We start from the raw sequence: 21,953 nt of genomic DNA, 5'->3' as shown, positions 1-21,953 counted from the left end.
ATTCTTGCGTTCGTCCCTGTCGCTTGTACTGTTTTTTCTGCAGTTTCATCATGTCATGAAACGTATCGTACACCTGCTTCCAGATGCGTTGTAAGCCTACATTTTGCCACTCCTCGGCTTCCATATTAGTGAATGTTGACTTCCCACGTGGAGGTTTGACGGCAAGACCACTGCCTTTCTGGGAAGAGGCTAGGTCGTCAAAGTCACTGTCATCGTCATCACTCTCGAGTCTGGCACGCTTTCTCTTAGGTTGAAGGCTATTGGCCGGACACCAGTGTTTGATATGTCGCTGTAGATCGTGCATGTTATCTATCAGCACCCTGCAATCTGCGCAAGCCGTGGCCATAGTCAATGATGTCTCACTTCTCGTGTCTGAATCGGTTTCAATTGGAGTGAGCTGATGTTGGGGCAATCTCTCTTCATGTGTCAGAGGACTATCCAGAGATTCTGTTGTAGTCAACTTCTCCCTACGCAGATCAGGTTCAGACTGTGCTGTTGTTCTCCTGTTTTCCTCATTTATGAGGTTAACATGCAGTCGATCCTTATCTTTGGTGGTAGGTTTTAGATCAATGGTGAGTTGCCCATAGGGTGTTTCAGCAACCTTTTCATACATAGCCTTTAAGTGATCCATATGTTCGGGGAAAATTCTACGAGCGAAGAGTTTAATTTGGTGTTTATTTATGGGGTAATGAAACAGGGTGACATAATGCGCGTTCAAAGCAATGTCTCTCGATTCCTTACCTCTCGGAAACAGATTTTGTATCAAGAGAAAGATCAATACATTCTTGTGATGTGAGGTTTGAGTAAACAGCCGCGAAATACGCTTGTCGTGCTTTGCTTCGGCCAGGAAATCATCCAGGACCAACACGTTCTGTTGACGAGCATCAAAGTAATCCTCGTCCAAGATATCATAGGGAATTCCTTTGACAAAGGTCAGCTGAGGAAGCTGCTCACCGAGCTCCTGATATAATGGCTGCCATTGAGTATAACACCAAACGATGCGGGTAGGTTGGGGTTGGATCAGGCCATGCCGGAGTACATGAGAGGTAAACACAGACTTTCCACAACCACTGAGTCCCACAACGAGCGCATTTGAGGGAATCAGGAACTTGAATTGTTCTCGAAGATCAGATATACATGGTAAATGAGGCAGCCACGAGTGGACTAGCGATGGCGGCGGCGGCGGCGTATGTGCTTGTAACGGCGGGTTGGCTTGACGCAGCGGCGGCGGTGGGTGGACTTGCGACGGTGGCGGCGGCGTTAGCAGGTGGGCTTGTAATGGTGGGTGGACTTGCGGCGGCGGCGGCGTTAGCGGGTGGGCTTGTAATGGCGGGTGGATTTGCGGCGGCGGATGGGCTTGTAACGGCGGCGGTATGCTATGTTTATTTCTCCTGTGTCGTAACATGACATTTCTCCTTGAAAACATTTTTTCACAGTCCGGACAGTTGGCAACCCCCATGGTGATCCAATACGGTGTGCGATTAGAGGGTATGAAGCTTTCTTTTATACCCTTGACTCTGTTGACGCTTCAAGGCAGCAACTGCCCGTTCCACCACAGCCTTCACCTCCGACACATGTTGTATTTACACGGGTTGGGGTGTTGTCTTCGATCCCTGTTTGGTTGTCATCGTTTTCATTTTGGGTGTTACCTGTCTCTTCTTTGTCTTCAGCGTCGACTTCTTGGCTGCTTGTGGTTTCTTTCTCTGTTGTGATTTTCTCAACGTAGTCTTCCTAAATATATCTCTAGGGTCAAGTCTAATCTCTGATGCTTTCTTCATGTTGTTCACGTCCAATCCGTTTGCTGGCGAGAGTAAAACTGTTTGTCGGGCTACACTACTGTAGAGTTTATACTGTCTTACACGTGCAGGGATTCTTGGAAGACACTCTTACATCATGTTACACGGTTAAAACTCAAACCGCACGGTTTATTTATCATTGCGTTAAATGGAAAAGCTAGCATTGAAACATCAACTATGCAAGTCGGGACAGGGTTGAATAAGTGAACGCCCTCTATACAAATGGTTCACAATAGTACGCAGCGCGGGTGATTCGAAATCCGGCTGCCTTCAGCGTTATAGTCAATGCAGGGTGACGTGACTACCTTGTTCTTGCGCGCTAAATGTAATTAAACGACACTGCTAGCTTGCTGATTGTGTAATAAACAATTTGAAACGACGTGGTCACGTGAGTTGTCAAGCGCGCTCAATTCAAACTGGGTTGCTTGTCTATTCAGGGCAGCACGCCATACACATAGCTCTATTGAATACCCTTTACTTTTGTTGACTTACGAATTCTTTTCTGTCTTATAAACACACACACCTTTCATTCCCCCAAACCTGTGACGCGCTGTCCCTTGCGCTTGCTCCGATATGCTGGGGGACCCTTTCAGGCTCCCTCCACTTTTCCCTCCACCAAAAGGAGCGTCTGCGCCCTCACTATATACTACTATCCTGGTTTGTCTTGGCATTGTAATTATCTTAATGGCGTGATTTCCCACTTGAACTAGAATTAACATGATCATACTTGCAGGTCATGAGAACCTGTTTCTTGGACCCCACTGGTTTGTATTGCAATTGTTATAATCTGAAGGCGCGACACCCCAGTGTGGTACCTCCAATGTTAAACCCAGCCCAAATTTTGGGACCCTCACTGGGGGGTCTGGCGGACCTTATGCAGAGGACAATTTGTCAGGTATGGGCCGTGTTGTACTCAGTAACATGTACCTGTTGATCTAAACTTACTTTCATCTGGTACTTTGAATGTATACTCTGGTCAAATTTTACCAGAGTGTCCACTGAGTGCATTAAGGGTCAACATTTGGGGGTGTCTGGCGGGCCTTATGCAGCAGACGATTTGTCTGGCAATGGGTTTTTTATTCTTAGTAGAGTGAAATAGTTCATTTTATGTTGATTTCATGTGGTACCTCCAATGTTTAACCCAGCCCAAATTTTGGGACCCTCTTTGGGGGTGTCTGGCAGGCCTTTTGCAGAGGAAGACTTTGTCTGGCGTGGCCCATTCTGTACCCTGTGAGATGTACCAGTTCATTTACACTTACTTTCATGTGGTACCTCCAATGTTTGATCCAGTCCTTGAATGGCCCCTTCTTTTGGGGGGCCAGGGGCCACACGCAGCAGGGGCTCCCCGGCAGACATCCATATATGAATATGTTGGGTTACACAGTAAATGTTCCTGTGTTCGGATATTGGTACCTTGTCCGTTTGACGGAAGTGCTCTGGGCTGCCTGTCTAATGTGCTCGATTGGTGATCCGAACAGATCTTCTTCCATGACACAATGATTGACGTAACGTTCACCTCGACGTCGGTACACTCGAATCCGTCCATCGGTGTGGCTGAGGTGAAAACGAGACTCGTCGGTGAATAGAACTTGTCCCCACTGCATGGCCGTCCAGCGTAGGTGCTGTCTGCACCACTGTAGACGTTCATGAAGGTGGTTTCCTGTCAAAATGGGACATCTGGCGGGTCTTCTGGCGACAATCCCTGCACATCTGAGGCGACGACGTACGGTTTGTGATGATATTCATCGAAGGCAAGGGATGCTTCTTGTCACTGTTGCTGTCTGGAATCGATTTTGTAGGTGTGTTGTTCAAATCCAGTTGTCTTGTCGACTATTGGTTTATGCGTGGCCTGCCACTCCAAGGATGGTCTGTGACTGCATTCATCTGTTGCCAACGTTGCCATAAACACCAAATGGTGTTTCTGTGGACGTTAAATTGTCTTGCAACATCTGAGTGGTTGTTGTCAGCATGATCACCCATTCTTGGGTAGTGAAATGCATGGGGCTTGCATAAAAGTCAACTTTTGCATGGAATGCAAGCTTTTCTGTAGCAGTTGCGTTTTTGTGACTTGATTCCCATACATGTACTACAATATTGAAAACCAAACTTTACTTGTTTGAAAAATACACTAAAATATTGGCGTCACAGGAACTTTTGTTTTTGAGTATATGTCAGTTCTAGGACTGTTTAACTCCCGTACTGAACATACTCAGTCATAGCGCTAATTGTAAGGTCGCCATGTGGAACTGGGACCGCGGATCCTGTGGCTGACGGCTACGTCGAGGTATGTTGACAATCTGCTGAGAGCGAGGTCTTCCACGGTGGTCTTCAACTGAAGTTACAACGACCGACGGAGCTGGCCACCTAAATTGCCTTTGATGGCAGCCGGCACTATTCCAACTGTGACATAACAGCCTGCACATTATGGAGTATTGGTCAGGAAAATCAGTTGTTGGTTGCAGAAACGTAAAATCTACTTGGTCATGAAGTTGGTCCAGTCAGAAAGCTCACACCTCCCGATCCTCATGTTTTAGGATATTGTTTTTTTTACCTTTAATTTGAAAGGTTGGGCACAGAAGGTTTTTTTATGACGTCATCCATGTAGCACTATTCATACTTGTGTTTGCCTCTTAAATGCTTCACTCCGGTGGTGGGGTAGCCTAGTTGTTAAAGCGGTGGCTGGTCACATCGAAGGCCAGGTTTCATTCCCCACATGGGTACAATGTGTGAAGCCACCATGATATTGCTGGAATACTGCTAAAAGCGGCGTAAAACCATACTCACTTACTAATGCTTCACCCACTATATTCCAGCTATACAACCCACCCAGTGAACAATCGGGTCTGAACCAGGCGATCCAGTGATTGATATTGTGAGCAACCATAGGTGTGAGTAGGGCACAAGGATACGCAATCAGCCAAGTCACTAAATCTTAACCATTCAGTTGCCAATAACGACAAGCATTACTGGGGACCTATTCAAACTCGGGATTCCCACAGGGTGATATATTTCTGGGGACACATTCTAACCTGGAATCACCACAGAATGTGGACTGGGCCTGTTTTTCATAGGGATAGGGACATAATCACACTCCTTTCTGATATTATCGAGTGAGAGAATTTTGATTTTACATCACTATGTATTTCAGATGAATTGTTGTTTGTGGATTCCATGTTCGAAAGGTCCCCAGCAAATCATGTTGGTTGGTAGAGCCGATCCATTTGACTGGGTTGCTCAGACTTGGCGACATGATTGAGTGCGTGTCATTGGAGTGTTCACAATGTGAATTACTGGATTTACTGGTCCAGACTTGATTATTTAAAGGCTGATGTCACATAGCTGGAATATTGCTAGGCGTGGCATTAAACAACAAACAAACAAACAATCAAACAATCAAATGACCGAGTCAGATTAATGTGGGTAGGGAGCCCAGAGTAACGAAGGACCAAGCCGTTCACCACTATGAAGAAACCCACGGGAACATACTCCTGTTATTGATCACAACAAGCAAGGTGTGGTTGCACTGCTTTATTGAAGTACTCCAGTGTACAATGAACTGACAGACAGAGCTGATACAAATATACACATTCTGATTACCTGGTCTACCTCACCCAACAGGGTATCTACCTGCTACCCGTGACAGGACTACACATGTCCATCCTGCGACCATAAAAGTACCAAAACATGTTTCAGTGAAGACACTTCCGTAATGGGCCTAAAGACACAAACTCCCAGTATAGGTTAGATTCCCGGTCCGCATGATCATCTTTACACGACCCCAAAATGGCCACGTCAGGGGGATGCAGGAAGTATGTACCTGCGTCGGATCCCCTGTTCTGATCACACCTGACTTTGGTTGTGTGAGGCCCCAAGGGTAGGAACCATTGGTCACATCCAACTAGTCCAGGACTCATCTCAGACAAGTGGTATACGTTTGGGAGCAAACAACTAATCTGTCTAAATTCTCACTTGCCCATACATATTTTCACTTGTCTGTCTAAATTTTCACTATTCAGCATATAATGGACCAGTGGTTTGCATGACATCCTTGGCTACAGTGAGTGAGTTTGGTTTTCAACACTTTTAGCAATATTCCAGCAATATCACGGCGGGGAACACCAGAATGGGCTTCACACATTGTACCCACGTTGAGAATCTTACAAGGGTCTTTGGCGTGATGAGCAAACACTTTAACCACTAGGGTACATGACCGCCCCCATCCAGGCTTACAAAATCCTGTATCAGTCACTGGTTGTATCTTTCTGGCACCGAGGCCTTGTCTGATGGTTTTCCACCTTCCCATACTGATGATCTCATGTATCTGACACGCATGTGTTGGGGTAGGAACCCTTATGAAACAACCACCCAATGTCCAATACTGGAACAGGCTTGAAGATCGACAACCTCTCTGGTCAGTACACTCCCAGGTCAACACTCTCTAGGGCCTGTTCTACAAAGCGATCTCAGCACTTGTGAGAGTCGTTACAGTCGTGGTGATAAGATCTCTCTGTGGCACGGGGCCCTGCTCAGTTTTCACTGTACCTGGACCCACCCCTGGACAAGACATCAATGAACTAATGCCATCAGTGCACGCTGGGACGTGTGGAAGTAGGAGCGGTACCGGGACGTGCGGAGGAGGGAGCACTACACAGATATACTGGTGTGTGACAAGGAGATACATCACTGGTTGATACATCTGTTTTAGAACAGCTAGGACAAAATCGTAACATTTGATTCTTCAATACATCATCTATGTCAATAATCCTGCTGACTAGGCATCTCTCAAAAACTGATTTATCATCTTTATTGAAATGAGTTGGCAAACAATTCAATAAACATATTTTACTTCTGAACGACATCTTAAGTCCTTGAACAGCTGGAGCTGAATCCTGGGCCAATCATTAGATGAAATGTCAATATTTAGGTACAGCAAGAAATAGATGTCTCTGAAGCTAATGAACAGATCACATGTGACAAGATTTCATTAATGGTGACAATATCATAATCTGACATTTCTACGTCTGCACCACCTAACAGATACTGTAAATCGTGAAATTATTGCGTCTCCAAAAGAATGCGACCACTGCCCCTAGACAAAAATGCGACTTGATATGAATGCTACATCCCCTTCCTCTCAAACATCAGTCCATTCTTATATTAATCCAATCACACACCAAATACCACCGCTTATTAGAGCTGAGTAGAGTACTTCCGCTCAAACAATAAATGCACGCTGGTTCGTGTTGGCCTTTGATGCCGTCGCAAAAACAAAGACACGTGTTGCATGAGCGACGTCTGTCTGGACTTGCAGGTGTGATCAGTGATGACATAAGTGTCTTGACCCCAGCAGTGACAATTCCCAGGATGTAATTTGTGTTTGAATGACATTGTTTACAGTATATACTTGCTACAATAACAAGTGTGCAATACATAGTTGTTTGTTTTCAGCGTATGTCTAAATTGGTATTTCTGCTATCCAAAATGTCTTATTTTTTATATAAATGCGATGTTTAATAATACGAGCAAATGCCGTTCGCATTTTTCGCACTTAATTCACGCTCGCGTTAATTTCAAGATTTACAGTATGTGGTGACAATATTGCCTCAAGCTAATATCCTCTACGTAGGTCAAGTGATGGAATACTCTCTATATACAGAAACAACATAATCTACATATAAGTCAAATACACAGCCATTTGATGAGAAGCCTATATATAGTCTCTACATAACACATATATCACAGTGAAATCTGGTGTTGTCTCCCCTTAATACAAGTCTAACTCACTAGGTGGTGTTCTACCATAACATGGTATGATGGTATGCAATGATAAATTGATTCAAATCCCTTTCATCAGTTCACAATATTTTAAATTAAGATATAGTTTTGCACTGAAATAATTGTCTAAAATGTTTCAATGGATATTAGTTTTCCAGAAGCAGTAAAACATATTCAAAATTTAACACAAAAAAGGCAACGACATTAAAGATAAATAAAACAATTATCCAAATGAGCTTTTAGGAACAGAATAAAATATTACAAAAAAACCTCCAAACAGTCACAGATTCACTTTGTGAAATGATGTATAAACAATGCAAATTATTCAAATTATCTCACACATTACAGACAGAATTATTTACAACTGGAATCAAACATACTTATGTCGACAAGCAAATAAACAGGGCAAAGTATTGACAATGTTAATATACATGGTTCCCCTACCTTCTGGAAATATTGCCAGTCAGTCTACTACAAACCCATTAGTGTCAAAATCAAGATACACATTTTCAAATTGAAATATTAAATGAATGATATAATGAATTGATATTGTGGACTTGGTTAGTTTGAAGCAGGTAATCTTTCTCTACACATTTTATAACGGTAACTACACACCTGTCACAGCACTTTCAAACAATGGAATGTTGTTTACTCGTGACAAATAATTCACAAAAAACAGCTTCTCGTCTCTACTTAAAGACGTTGACTTTACCAGTACACTTTCCGAGACATTACTAATAATGACTAACATTTCAGTGTCATGATGGAATAAACGCGATCTCTGTTGGTTACTTTGAAAGACTGACAACCAAAACAAAATATATCATTAAATCATAAACCACAGACAACAAACACAGAAGGGACTTAAAGAGTATAAATATCATTTGATCAAAGAAGAGTTACAAATGTCGCTATTCCTAAGATATACTATTCAAAAGAAATCAAGGACCAACAATTCTTTCATATTGCTAAAGTAAATCTGTCATGACAGATTTATTATAGTATTACAAAATAATGGGTGGTCCTTAACATCATTTGAGTACTATAATAGCACTGATGATAACCTGATAAACATAGATCTCTATAACACAAGTGGTATGTTCATGTGGGAAAATTACAATTCTAGTGACTGAATGTTGCTTTAAACCCAGTGAGCAATTAATATCAAGTCAATCAGCCTATCTGCATTCACATTCAATCCACCATCTCCAGATTATCTCATATCATCTAGAATGTTGCACATTGGATTCTAAACGATTGACTACCATCAGAGAAAATGATTCTATATATGAAACATTGCGTAGTTCAATTCTTGTGGAACATGAAGACGGGTTCACACATATATATTACTATGATTCTCATCTCCAGCACACTGACAGGGCTGTGGGACAACATGAAATCTGTCACTCACTTAACTTCCAAAGAATTTATTTGTAAGAATAATAACAAAGGTTTCACAAGACTTTGTTTGAACAGCTCAGCTTTGAACAAAACAACAGATATTTCACTTTGAATGGTGTCATCTAATATCAAATATTAATTTGACAAAAAAAACAATAGTTGGGTCCATAACATTTTGAAGAGTGAGTTTCACAAAAACCAAATTTGATAGGGAACATTTGATTTTATTAATATACACCATCCTAAAGTTTACTGTCTGGACTGTCTGCCGCAAGGAATACTGCAAGCTGAGAAGTGTCGTGTTACCATGGTTACAGATGATTGACATTACAAGGATGTGATCTGGTCCTTGGCAGCGCTAGCGTGTGAGCGGGAGGCGTCCCTGGGGTAGTATTTGGCGAGTGTGGCCGCGGGGATACGCTTCAGCATTTCTTTGGGGAAAATACGCAGTAACTGCCAACCGATATCCAGAGATTCGAAGATTGTTCTGTTCTCATAATGACCTGTGGGAAGACAAAAGTTGTTAAATTAATGTGTAAACTTAGTAATAGTTGACACAGTTAGAAAGTCTGGAAGAATGACGTTTTAGCTTACAGCATACTTGAGTGGGTGGTTGCATAGGTGAGTGAGTGAGTGAGTGAGTGAGTGAGTGAGTGAGTGAGTGAGTGAGTGAGTGAGTGAGTGAGTGAGTGAGTGAGATGGGTTCAATGTTGCTGTCAACAGTTATGTTAGCTTGAAGTGATGCATACTCAAGTGAGTGAGTGAGTGAGTGAGTTCGGTTCAATGTCGCTGTCAAAAGTTACATTAGCTTCAAGTGATGCTATTCAGACCTCAGACAAAGGATCATATTCAGTGAGAATTTGGCATACAACGGATAATTCTTTTACACAAAGTGATAGGTGATACATGTATCAACAGTGTTGTAGTCGTGTTGAGGTTTAACAGCCTAATGTGTGAGGTCACAGCTCCAAACACTGTGGGGACACACAGGAATGGAGCAGACAAACCAAGGATGATCAGGATGAATCTTGGAAGCTGTAAACGTACCTTGTGAGATGAAGTTTTTCTCGAACTTGGTGAGGAACTCCAGATAGAGGAGATCCTCCGGGGACAAGGCTTCCTCGCCCACCACGGCCTTCATTGCCTGCACGTCTTTACCGATGGCGTAGCACGCGTACTGAAACAGGCACACAGATTTACTGGTTGGACTGGTGAAGTCTACTTTGCTTAAACAGGCAAATTTAACTATTTCATTAACAGTACACAAGGGACGTAGGTGGTTTTACGCATCCCACATTAGGCTATATACCACGAGCCGAAGGTGAGTGATACTGCTACAACAAATTTATCTTACCGACATGTTTCAACCTGCCATTGTAGAAGATGTAAAACAAATTGAAAACTGGAAGAAACAGCTGTTCGTATGTGCTTAGGTTTAATTGTGGTGTGTCATATGACTTTCATTGACTCTTAAACAATGTGCAACTTTTTGCCTCGTAGCAAAGGGACCTATTCTCTAGCTCAGAAATTTACAGGGTGGAGCCTGTCTTCTTCATGGTGGGGTATAAGGGATTTCTTCTCCCATTAAGAAATTTATTTCCCTCCCAGGCAGGATACATCATAAGTTGTCAACTGATCTCGAGGGGTATGTGGTAATTATGCATCCATTCTGCATCAGAATCCCAACAGACATAGTTTGTTACAGGTACACATGTACTCACCAGCTGATTGGAAACGTCGGAGTGGTCTTCCCTTGTCATGCCATCGCCGATAGCGGACTTCATCAACCTGGACAGGGAGGGCAGCACGTTGATTGGTGGATAGATCTGGAGACAGGTAAAAAAACATCACATCACAGGAGCAATCTCTCAACATATCGGTACCTCTAGAAAAACCATCAAAAGAATTGCCTGATAGTATTAATTTAAAATGATCCTTTGACATAGTGTATATAAACGTGAAGAACTGGTGATGGAAATTGTTATTGTAATGCTTTTATTAACAGTACTGTCTTGATTAACACAGTGATTGATACTGACTAATATTGATTGATCCTGACTAATATTGATTGATACTGACTAACACTGATTGATACTGAATGATATTGGTTGATACTGAATGATATTGATGGATACTGAATAATACTGATTGATAGTGACTAATACTGATTGATACTGAATAATATTGATTGATATTGAATAATATTGATAGATTTAGAATAATAATGATTGATATTTGTATGCTGGCTACCTGTCTGTTGTGGAGCTGTCGGTCAACGTAGATCTGACCTTCTGTGATGTAACCAGTCAAATCTGGGATAGGGTGGGTAATATCTGCAACAGACACCACACAGCATAACTACACAACACACGATGCACCCCAAACAGATCCACACAGCATGAACTACACACACAACACACGTTGCACCCCAAACAGATCACAGTGGCTAGGGTAGTTCTTGTATACAGAGTGTATAGGGAAGTGCTTGAAATACATTTAGGTGGATCTGCCCAACATACAAAGGGAGTGAGTCTGTATAGCATGTCATGTCACTTTTCTTTTCCGGCACAATTAGAAGGAAACCGAGGCATGGACGTCATAAACACCTAAAACTTGGTGAAAGAGACTGGTTTTGCAATGTTTTCAGCAATATCATGGAACACGAGAACCATGAGAAATGGACTTCACATGGGGGGAATTAAACCCAATCCATCGACATGAGGAGCAACACTTTAACCACTATGCTACCTCACAGCCCATTACTAATTTGGTGCCGACAGATGACTGTTGGGGTGAAACAGGGATTTTACTTCAGTAGACCCAGGAAGGATGAGTGAGTGAGTTGTGTTTAACGCCGCTTTTAACAGTATTCCAGTTATATTGCGGCGTGTCAGCTTAATGTGGGAGGAAAGCCCGAAGTGATGCAGGTCTCAGACGTTTATCACTTTGGTGAAACCCACGAGCATGGGTATGGTGCTGACAAACCTAGAAACATAATCAGGGCGAACCGGGATTCAAACCCACAATCATAGGTTTCTGGCGTGTCCACGGGACGCAACTCTGCACAGCGAATCGCGGCGCCTTAGACAACTGGGCCACCCATGCCCCCCAGGAAGGATAAGTGGAAATTACCATTAGTAGCAGAGGGTCAAGCTCTAACTTTCATCTTCATGTTTTGGTAATTGAATTTTGTTAGCTAACCAATGCACCACTCGGCTACAACGTACCATCGTTGGGCATAGTGAGGATGGGGATCTGTGTGATGGAGCCGTTCCGCCCCTCGACACGACCAGCTCGCTCGTAGATGGTGGCTAAATCTGTGTACATGTAACCAGGGAAACCACGACGACCGGGCACCTCCTCTCTAGCTGCTGACACCTGCATCCCAAATACATCAAAGAGTGATAAAGTGTTGTTATGGTCAAGAATTGATTGCAAAACGTTCCCGCCTCACATATTTCCGTATAATGTCCATGACCTACATTCAAAGGGGAATTGATACTGTGATTTCTGTGACATTCTGGAGTGAGTGAATGTTGTTTTAAGTCTTTCAGCAATGTAAGGACAACAACTTCTTTTAGTCTCGAACATGTAACACCAAAAATGAACATGGAGAGAACTTTGTATTTTTGTTAGTTCTTTAAAGCTGAACTCGTCAATATTGAAGCTATATTCTGTAAAAGATCAAATCTGGACCAGTGATTGATAACATGAGCACCTTCCACTCAGTCACGATGACATGAAATCCATTAAGTCCATCAGATTCATTACAACCAGCTGGGCATCAATTCTAATTCGAAATCCGCAAGCAGCATGCAGACAAGTGTTACACCATGGCCAAGTCTTGTACTGACCTCTCTCAAAGCCTCGGCGTATGAACTCATGTCAGTGAGGATGACCAGCACATGCTTCTCACACTGGTACGCCAGGAACTCGGCCACGGTCAGAGCGATACGGGGCGTGATGATACGCTCGATCCTGGACACAAGAAAATAATGTCATTATGATTTTGCTGAAACATATGCATTCAAATCGGATGGAAAATAATAATGGGTCAGGCAGCCCAGTCTAGACACAGGACATCTCAGTCTGCAACCATCTTTGACTATTCCCACTAGCCACTGGTCATTATCAAGTCCTGATTTCTGCAGGTGATGATTATACATTCAATCGTGAACAGAACAAAGCCAGGGCACTATATCGCTGTAAACAGCTATGTGAATAGTTAATACCATTCTTATCATGCTTATTGAGAAACTAAAAGTGAGTGAGTGAGTTTGTTTTTACGCCGCTTTTAACATTGTTCCAGCAATATCACGGCAGGGGACACCTGAAATAGGCTTCATACATTGTGCCCATGTGGGGAATCGAACCTGGGCCTTCGGTAGATGAGCGAACTCTTTAACCACTCTACCTCATCACCCCAGAAACTAAAAGAATATGTCCAGCAACTCTCTACTGAACTACTGCTGTGTGAAGGTAGCATTAGGTAAAGAACTCACGTAGGATCGTTAGCTAAGTTCAAGAACAAGCAAACATTCTCCATGGAACCGTTCTCCTCAAAGTCGTGTTTGAAGAATCTCGCAGTCTCTCTGTTGACCTACAGACAGAACAAGGAGAGTTCTTACAGAACTGTTGATGCATGTAACAATCGCACTTGAGAAGTTTATATACTATTCTAAGACATGCCTACCAAATTCCATACAGAAGGAGTTCAATATGTACTGACATACTATGAAAACGCTAAGCGGAATTTGGGAAATAATTTTCTGCAAACTGACAGAAAAGAAGAAATTGGTATGTTGTGAGGCCTGAAGGTATGCTACATTGCATTAATGTTGTCTGAGTTTGAATCCTCATTCACCGGGACATAATCTTCAAGTCTCTTGATACTTATCAAGAGTCAAAATCCTCTATGTGTTTTCAAAGAGTTTCAGTATATCTATAGCATACAGTGAATCTAAAACATTACAGGGTAACTCCACTGAGCCTATCAATTCATCTAAGATGACTGCCACATGACAAGGTTAACATAAGGTTATTGACAAATGAAGCATGGTCATGATGATAACCCTCCTGTGCCTACTTACACCCATGGCAGCAAACACAATGGCGAAGTTGTCATCATGGTCGTCGAGCACACTCTTCCCTGGCACCTTGACAAGGCCGCCCTGGCGACAGATCTGGGCAGCAATCTGAACACAAGAGTCACATTAAGTGGGTTGTTACTATGGTTACTGTTAGCATCTGATTACTGGAGCAATGAGGTAGTGTTTGCAGGGAATAGAGTTCATGATAACATAGAGCTTTTCTGTTACAGCATCAGAATCTAGAAACCTATAAATCCTTTTCATACTTTCTTAACTGTTTGTTTGTTGTTTAATGCTGCACTCAGCAATATTCCAGCTATAAGATGGTTGTCTGTAGAAAACAGTCTGGATCAGACAATCCAGAGATTGACATCATGAGCATTTAGTGACACCCAGCATTTTTGTCAGTCAAATATCGCAAAATGTGTTGTAAATAGCGTTCAAGTTCACTATTAAAAATAAACGCTATGAACATGTATCTACAGCTAGCTTTTCCTTTTGAACCCGCTCTGAAATATTAATAGTAAGAAGTTTCCATGTGATACATATTTTATAATGACCTATGTATCATGATACGTATCGTATCATGACCTATGTATCATGACACATATTGTATTGTGACCTTGTAATGTTTTACCCTTAGCATCCATGTGGGGAATCAAACCTGAGTGTTGGGCATGGGCTAACACTTGAGCCACTGGGCTACGCAGCAAGCCCCGACAGTGTACTCACTTCATTGTGTGGCAGACCGGCGGCGGAGAAGATGGGGATCTTCTGGCCACGGGCAATACTGTTCATTGTGTCGATAGCGGAGATGCCAGTCTGGATCATCTCCTCGGGGTAGATTCGGGACCAGGGGTTGATGGGCTGACCTGCCGTTCAGGAGTTAAGTGTGTGTAGAACGCATTTATCTTAACACACTTGTTAACTGCATGCTTCACTTGTTCGATATCACTCTGTTATTTCACCAGGAATGGATCTGAACTTTTGTCATGTCAGCAGTTTTAAGCTATGTATCACCAGGAAAGGAAATTATGCCTGCTTTATATAGCTGAAACAACTGAGCAAAGTATTTAGGCCACTGCGACCTAATTTCCAATGGTTTGTATTTCAATGAGCGAGGTAATTCAACAATTCTGGTTGAAGAAAATTTTACACAGGAATATCATGGGTACAGTAATGACATGTCTCAAAGATACAGAGGCAAAACATGATGCTACTACGTGGCCTCCATTAACCCTGGCCAGGGTTGACGGTTGACAACTGGCTGCTCACCTTGAATATCCAAGAAGTCCTCTGCCAGGACGGGAGGACCGTTGTCGATGGGCTTGCCAGATCCATTGAACACTCTCCCTGGGAAAACAAGTAAGTATGGAAGTGTTACCTGTGAGATGTGTCCTTTCATATTAAGTAAAATGGCCGCCATAAAATGATTATCTGAGCATAAAAACTGCCACAATAACTTTTCTCTGAAACCTGAAAATATATTGACGCCACAATGAGTGATAACTTCAGTTACAGGTAAATTACTGCCTGGTCAACACAAGGTAAAAACTGATGAGGATGCAACACATACAATGTGGACTTCATATTTGTACAAGCATGACTGCCAACTCATCACTTTGGCAAACAAGTAATTTAGGACGTTTAAGAGGCCTGAGATGTGCTTACATAATTCTTCAAATCTGATTCATGAAAAGCATCATCTACAGATGATGAGCATGTAACATGTGATGTGCAGCCAAGTACTGCTCATCGTCACAGCACCAGATGGTTCGGAACAACTTTCTACAATCATGATGATGGTAATACATACCCAACATGTCCTCCGACACCGGCATCCTCAGGATGTCGCCAGTGAACTCGCATGTTGTGTGCTTGGCATCAATACCTGATGTGCCCTCGAACACCTACACCAACAGAAGAACCAGCAAGGGTGAAAGAGTGATAAAAACAGTATTAGATAGTATCAATCCAAGTGGACACCACCACTGTTCAATGTTCATGACCTTTGTCAATGTTAACACCCACAGTTAGCACTATGCTTCTAGTCAACCCATGTCAGTCATAGGAAGATATGTCACTTGTGTGTGTGTGACCTGTTTTTTTTAACAGTTTTCAATCATATCATGAGTGAGTGAGTGAGTGAGTGAGTGAGTGATCGATCGAGTTGGTTTATTGCCACTTTGTACCGTATGCAGGTTACATCACAGCCTGTCAGCCGGATGAGGGAGGAAAGTGATGCAGGTCTTTGATGTTTACCACTTCGATGAAACCCACAAGCATGGGTATGGTGCTGACAAGCCTAGAAACATAATCAGGACAACCTGGTTTCGAACCCATTACCCTTGGTTTCTGAAAGGCCCAAGGGAGGCAACTGTGCACAGGAAGTTACAGCACTTAAACGATTCGGACAGTCATCCTCCACATTGTGAGAGGTTAAATGCACACATGGGAGTAATGTGTGTGTGTCTATCTCGTGTCCTAACCCTGGGCATCCTCTGTCATGCGTGGAGCACCTGCTTCTGACAGTGAGGTCTACTGTGTCATCTTGGATGTCTCATTACAGGAACAACACAACGGCCATGTAGTATTGTTACACAAATAAGGTAATACGTCACTGATCTGCAGTATGAGTGAGTGAGTGAGTATGGTTTTAAGCCGCTTTTAGAAATATTCCAGCAATATCACGGCGGGGGACACCAGAAATGGGCTTCACACATTGTACCCATGTCGGGAATCGAACCCGGGTTTTCGGCTTGACGAGCGAATGCTTTAACCACTACCCGACCGCCCCCAGATCTGCAGTAATACAAGGGATGACTTCCTATGTGATCATGTGACTTATCTGGAGTGTGAGTACAGCCAGGTTGTCATGACAATGACTATGTGAACATGATACACAAACCAATCTTCTACAACTATAGGGGTCTAAAGGTGGCATTCAGGTCAAGACAGAAGACTGGGTGCTAATTCATTCTACTGTTTCTGAAACCTACAGCAAAGAGAAACTGTAAAACTACCAAATCAATGGTGCTGCTGTTGAATTTGAGAACAATGTGAAAGAGCTGAAATGTCTAAGAAACTGTTGCATATTAAAGTGTCCACAGCTCACACTAAACTCTCTAATCACTACTTCAGCAACTGTTTTACTGAAACGTGTACCAGTCCAAACCTTCACATTTATCAAATTTTTGCATGTTAGCATGTGCAATATCTGCACTTGAACATATGTAATAACTGTACTTTAACATAGTAACTCCTGCTTTAAAATATGTAACAACTGCACATTAACTGCAATTTAACATCATAACTGCACCATAACATTAACTGGGCCTTAACCATGTTAACATATCTGATAACTTTACTTTAACATATGTAATAACTCTACTTGGTCATATCATGATATGTGATAACAGCACTTTACCTAACATATGTAACAACTTAAAGATATTAACATATGTAATAACTGCACCTTAACATCTAAACTGCACCTTAACATATCTTTTTGTTCGTTTATTTAACGCCGCGCTCAGCATTATTCCAGCTATATGATGGCAGTCTGTAAATAATCCAGTGATTGACATCATAAGCATTGATCCACGCAATTGGGATACAATGACTTGCATCAGCCAAGTCAGCGAACCTGACCACCGGATCCCTTTAGTTGCCTCTTACGACAAGCATAGTCGCCTTTTACCTAATAACTGTACCTTAACATATGCAATAACTGCACATTAACTGCACTTTAGTGAGTCAGTGAGTATGGTTTTACTCCGCTTTTAGCAATATTCCAGCAATATCACGGCGGGGGACACCAGAAATGGGCGTCTAACTGCACTTTAACATATTAACTGGACCGTAGCACATCTCATAACTTTACTTTAACAAATGTAATAGCTGCACTTCAACATATCCTGATATGTGATAACAGCGCTTTACAAGATATTTGTAACACCTTATTGTATGATCACATGTATGCTGATCTGGCTGATTGATACTGATCCACCTGATCTCCACCTGAACACATGTGACGATGTGACCTGTGCTCGTCATGTTGTGTGTGAGCAGTGTTATGTGACCTCCGACCTCGCAAGTGACTTAAAACTGGGTCGCCCACTTGACTGATAATAGGGTCAAAAGTGAACTTGTCAGGTTTCGTCAACATCAGGACCACAAACAACATAGAACATCCCTTCATCGCTGAGATCAAGGATGTTAACACACTATTGAGCAGAGGGCACACCACACAAAGCACGCTACAATCGTATTTATTTGTTTAAATTTTTGGATTTTTACAACATTTTTGACATTCTTATAGATGTATTTCTGTACCGTAACATGGTTATTTGCCAGTAAAGTATGCATTATTTAAACATGTTAAAGGTTTACTGCTTATTAAGTATATTGCAAGTGATTCCATGGCTAACCATGCAATTTTTTCTTACGGTTAAGTTTCTGTAAACCAAAAAACAACATTGAGGCCATGCCCACGAATGGACAAGTGTTTGTTTGTTTTGTTTTGTTTATTTGTTGTTTAAAGCAGCACTCAGCAATATTCCAGCTATATGACGGCGGTCTGTGAATAATTAAGTCTGGACCAGACAATCCAGTGATTGACATCATGATCATCGATCCACGCAATTAGGATACGATGACATGCATCAACCAAGTCAACGAGCCTGACCACCCAATCCCATTAGTTGCCTCTTACGACAAGCATAGTCGCCTTTTACGGCAAGCATGGGTTGCTGAAGACCTATTCTACCCTGGATCGTCATGGGTCGTCAAGTGATTCCTAATTGGCTGATGTGTTGCTTTATTGAGCTGAGAGATGTCCCTGACATCGGAATGTTGTCTTCTGTGTTTTTGAGTTAATGATTAAAAAAGGCAGTTTCTGTTATTACTGTTGACATATTTATTCATAAGAATTTCTTCAATGTTTTGGCAGGAATGTCAATGTAAAAAACAGTTTGTACATTTTCAGAAAATCTGATACGCGTGTGCAAATCACTTTTTATGTTATTATTGAAAAAAATACTGAAAATGTTAAAGTCTTAAATAAACCAATGAGAAAGATTTTGAATATTTTGGAAAGTTTCCTGGCTGAGAAGAGTTGTCACTCTCTTTGCATTCCGTCATCACAGTCGTCAATGTATATTTGAACTTTTCCATATCACACAAAATCCAGCGACTAACAAGAAACAGGAAATGTTGGTGAGTTGTTTATATGGTAGACAGCTGTACCAGCTGTTTGTGGCCTGAATGCAGGGACCTTTTCTGCCTTGAATTCCCCACATATTTTGAAAAGAAATGCAAATTGCTCCCTGCAGTTATGTAAGTTAACAAGTTTCTCCTGTAACATATACCACCCAGGCTATCAATTCTGTTATTGTATCCTGCATGTGTCTAATGGTGATCCTCCAACTCGGGACACGACCCATCTAATGGTGATCCTGCTTTATGGGACATGACCCATCTAATGGTGATCCTCCAACTGGGGACACTCCCCATCTAATGGTGACCCTCAGATATGGGACAGGGCCCATCTAATGGTGATCCTGCTGTATGGGACATGACCCATCTGATGGTGATCCTCCGACTCGTGACACGACCCATCTAATGATGATCCTCAGACTAGGGATACGACCCATCTAATGGTGATCCTCTGACTTGGGACACGACCCATCTAATGCTGATCCTCCGACTTAGGACATGACCCATCTAATGATGATCCTCCGACTTGGGACATGACCCATCTAATGGTGATCCTCCAACATGGGACATGACCCATCTAATGGTGATCCTCTGACTTGGGAAACGACCCATCTAATGGTGATCCTCCGACTTGGGACATGACCCATCTAATGGTGATCCTCTGACTTGGGACACGACCCATCTAATGGTGATCCTCCGACTTGGGACATGACCCATCTAATGGTGATCCTCCAACATGGGACATGACCCATCTCCAGGTGATCCTCAGACTCTGGACACAACCGGCACTTTCCCATCGCCCTATTGTATCAACGGAACATCGGGTCATGTGACTGACCGGTACTGACCTGCACAACAGCCTTTGACCCGCTGACTTCCAGCACCTGTCCACTTCTCTGACTGCCATCGGCCAGCGTCAACTTGACGATCTCGGCAAATTTGGGGAACTGAAAGTACAAGACCACAACATGAATGAATGAAATAATGTTGCTTAACATGTTTTCACTGCGGTCAGCAACTGTAAATAATTGATTCTGAACCAGATAAACCAGTCACTGAAACATGAAACTTATCCTGGCTCTAGTGATGGGAGTGATGATATTGACCAGCTATCAGCCAAGTCAGACAACTTTCACTACTTCATCCAGAGTTCGAAATTAAAGATGGGGACCTTGGTGTCCACTCCTATAATGTCTGAATCTAGGCATTCTTGAGACCCCTTATAATTTTAACTTTTTAAATTTCGTGTTATGATAAAGACAGCTTGACTACAATGCTTACTTATTCCATGTATTAAGTGCAATCTTATTAAAATCAGATCTTAGTTCTCGCTATCACTAAACAAAGATCTGAGGACATCCCATTAGGGGTCATGTCAGAACGACCTTTCATCCGACCAATCAAAGCGTCGCTTACCAGATCATGAAAGTGACAGTCGGAATGTTTTTTCTAATCATGCAACCGTTAACACGGGGTATTCCGAACAACAGTTACATCCCTTACGACTGATTCCATCAAAATAATTGTCTATCTCTCGCTTCCATGGGATAAACATTTGAACGGAGGAGGCGTTACACAGTACGTGGAAAGCACTGCCACACTATCTCAACCATATATTAGACATTCCGGAATGTTCGTTTGCTCAGTTTTCAAAGTTTTAATCGAGAACTGTTTCAACATATTTTTCAAGCGTAGTCTGAAATGGAAGGCTCCAGGTTGAAACGAGTGCCGTAGTGCGTGAGAAAGCTGCTTTCTAATTGGCTAATGTCGATTTGTTAGTCATTTCAGTGGTCAGTCAAAGTTCATGAAAGGTCATACTGATGTGATCTGTAATGGGTTGTCCTCAGATCTTTGTTTAATGGCAGCGAGAACTTAGATCTCATTTTAATGAGATTTTATTAAGCGCGACCAAATTCTAGACTAATCTGTAAGAAATCTTTATACAAGCGCTGCCTACTAAGACTGAAATATACAAAACAGTCCCTATTTTCTTGTTAGTAGCGTGTCAGGGGTCATCTTAGTTTCATTGATGTTTGAACTAAGCCTCTCAACTAATGTTCGATCAACTAAAACAAACTTAACTTACTGTGTACAGCTTTAATAAGCGGCTGCCAGAGTCAGTTTTCTACGTGTCCGGGTGGGATTGTAAGATCGAATACAGTAATTTCAAACACTGAATTCATCCATTAAAGTTGAATGTTACAACTAACCTAAGTTACCATGGTTACAAGAGACTTATTCTACCATGCTCATGAAGGCATCCGCATGAGGAAAACAACTGATTCTGTAATTATTGCATCTTCTGAAAATGGCCACAACATTTAGGCACAACAGAGGTACCTCTAACACTCAACATGGGTCAAGGAAATACCTGGTCAACTGTCAGCAGTATAAACTATTGCAGAAATATGAAAACGGGCTTAGAATAATGAAATAAATCATTTTAACATGCTTAATGATAACAGCAAATTCTGGGATTCATCTAGACCTGCTCAGTGTACCTCCTCTGAATTTACGAAAATGTGAACATTGAAAAATTATAAATAAAATCCACAAAAAAGTCTCATATATTCAATATCATGATTTCCCCCCCAAGTTGCCTGCCCACCTAGATGAATCCCTGTAATTACTGTTTTGGGTGGTCCTATTTTGTCTCTTCAAAAAATTGTTAATT

At 42.1% G+C, this 21,953-nt stretch overlaps 1 protein-coding gene across 1 annotated transcript in view; it reads right to left on the bottom strand.

Moving 5' to 3' along the window:
* Positions 1 to 5,309: 5,309 nt before the first annotated feature.
* Positions 5,310 to 21,953, bottom strand: part of LOC124136622 (V-type proton ATPase subunit B) — a 29,547-nt gene continuing 12,903 nt past the window's right edge. Inside the window, exons 3-14 of the mRNA XM_046502601.2 lie at positions 20,128 to 20,226; positions 15,879 to 15,972; positions 15,338 to 15,415; positions 14,795 to 14,934; positions 14,063 to 14,167; positions 13,475 to 13,572; positions 12,827 to 12,950; positions 12,200 to 12,350; positions 11,223 to 11,305; positions 10,694 to 10,798; positions 10,020 to 10,149; positions 5,310 to 9,475 (exon numbers count right to left, since the gene is read on the bottom strand). Coding sequence (XP_046358557.1) covers positions 9,300 to 9,475; positions 10,020 to 10,149; positions 10,694 to 10,798; positions 11,223 to 11,305; positions 12,200 to 12,350; positions 12,827 to 12,950; positions 13,475 to 13,572; positions 14,063 to 14,167; positions 14,795 to 14,934; positions 15,338 to 15,415; positions 15,879 to 15,972; positions 20,128 to 20,226 — 1,383 coding nt within the window. The 3' untranslated portion in view covers positions 5,310 to 9,299. The remainder of the gene's footprint in view (positions 9,476 to 10,019; positions 10,150 to 10,693; positions 10,799 to 11,222; positions 11,306 to 12,199; positions 12,351 to 12,826; positions 12,951 to 13,474; positions 13,573 to 14,062; positions 14,168 to 14,794; positions 14,935 to 15,337; positions 15,416 to 15,878; positions 15,973 to 20,127; positions 20,227 to 21,953) is intronic.

Source organism: Haliotis rufescens, unplaced genomic scaffold, assembly GCF_023055435.1.
Source record: "Haliotis rufescens isolate VD_foot unplaced genomic scaffold, xgHalRufe1.0.p SCAF_12, whole genome shotgun sequence".
Taxonomy (NCBI): domain Eukaryota; kingdom Metazoa; phylum Mollusca; class Gastropoda; order Lepetellida; family Haliotidae; genus Haliotis; species Haliotis rufescens.
The sequence above is the reverse complement of the archived record's forward strand: the minus strand, read 5'-3'. Positions and strand labels throughout refer to the sequence as shown.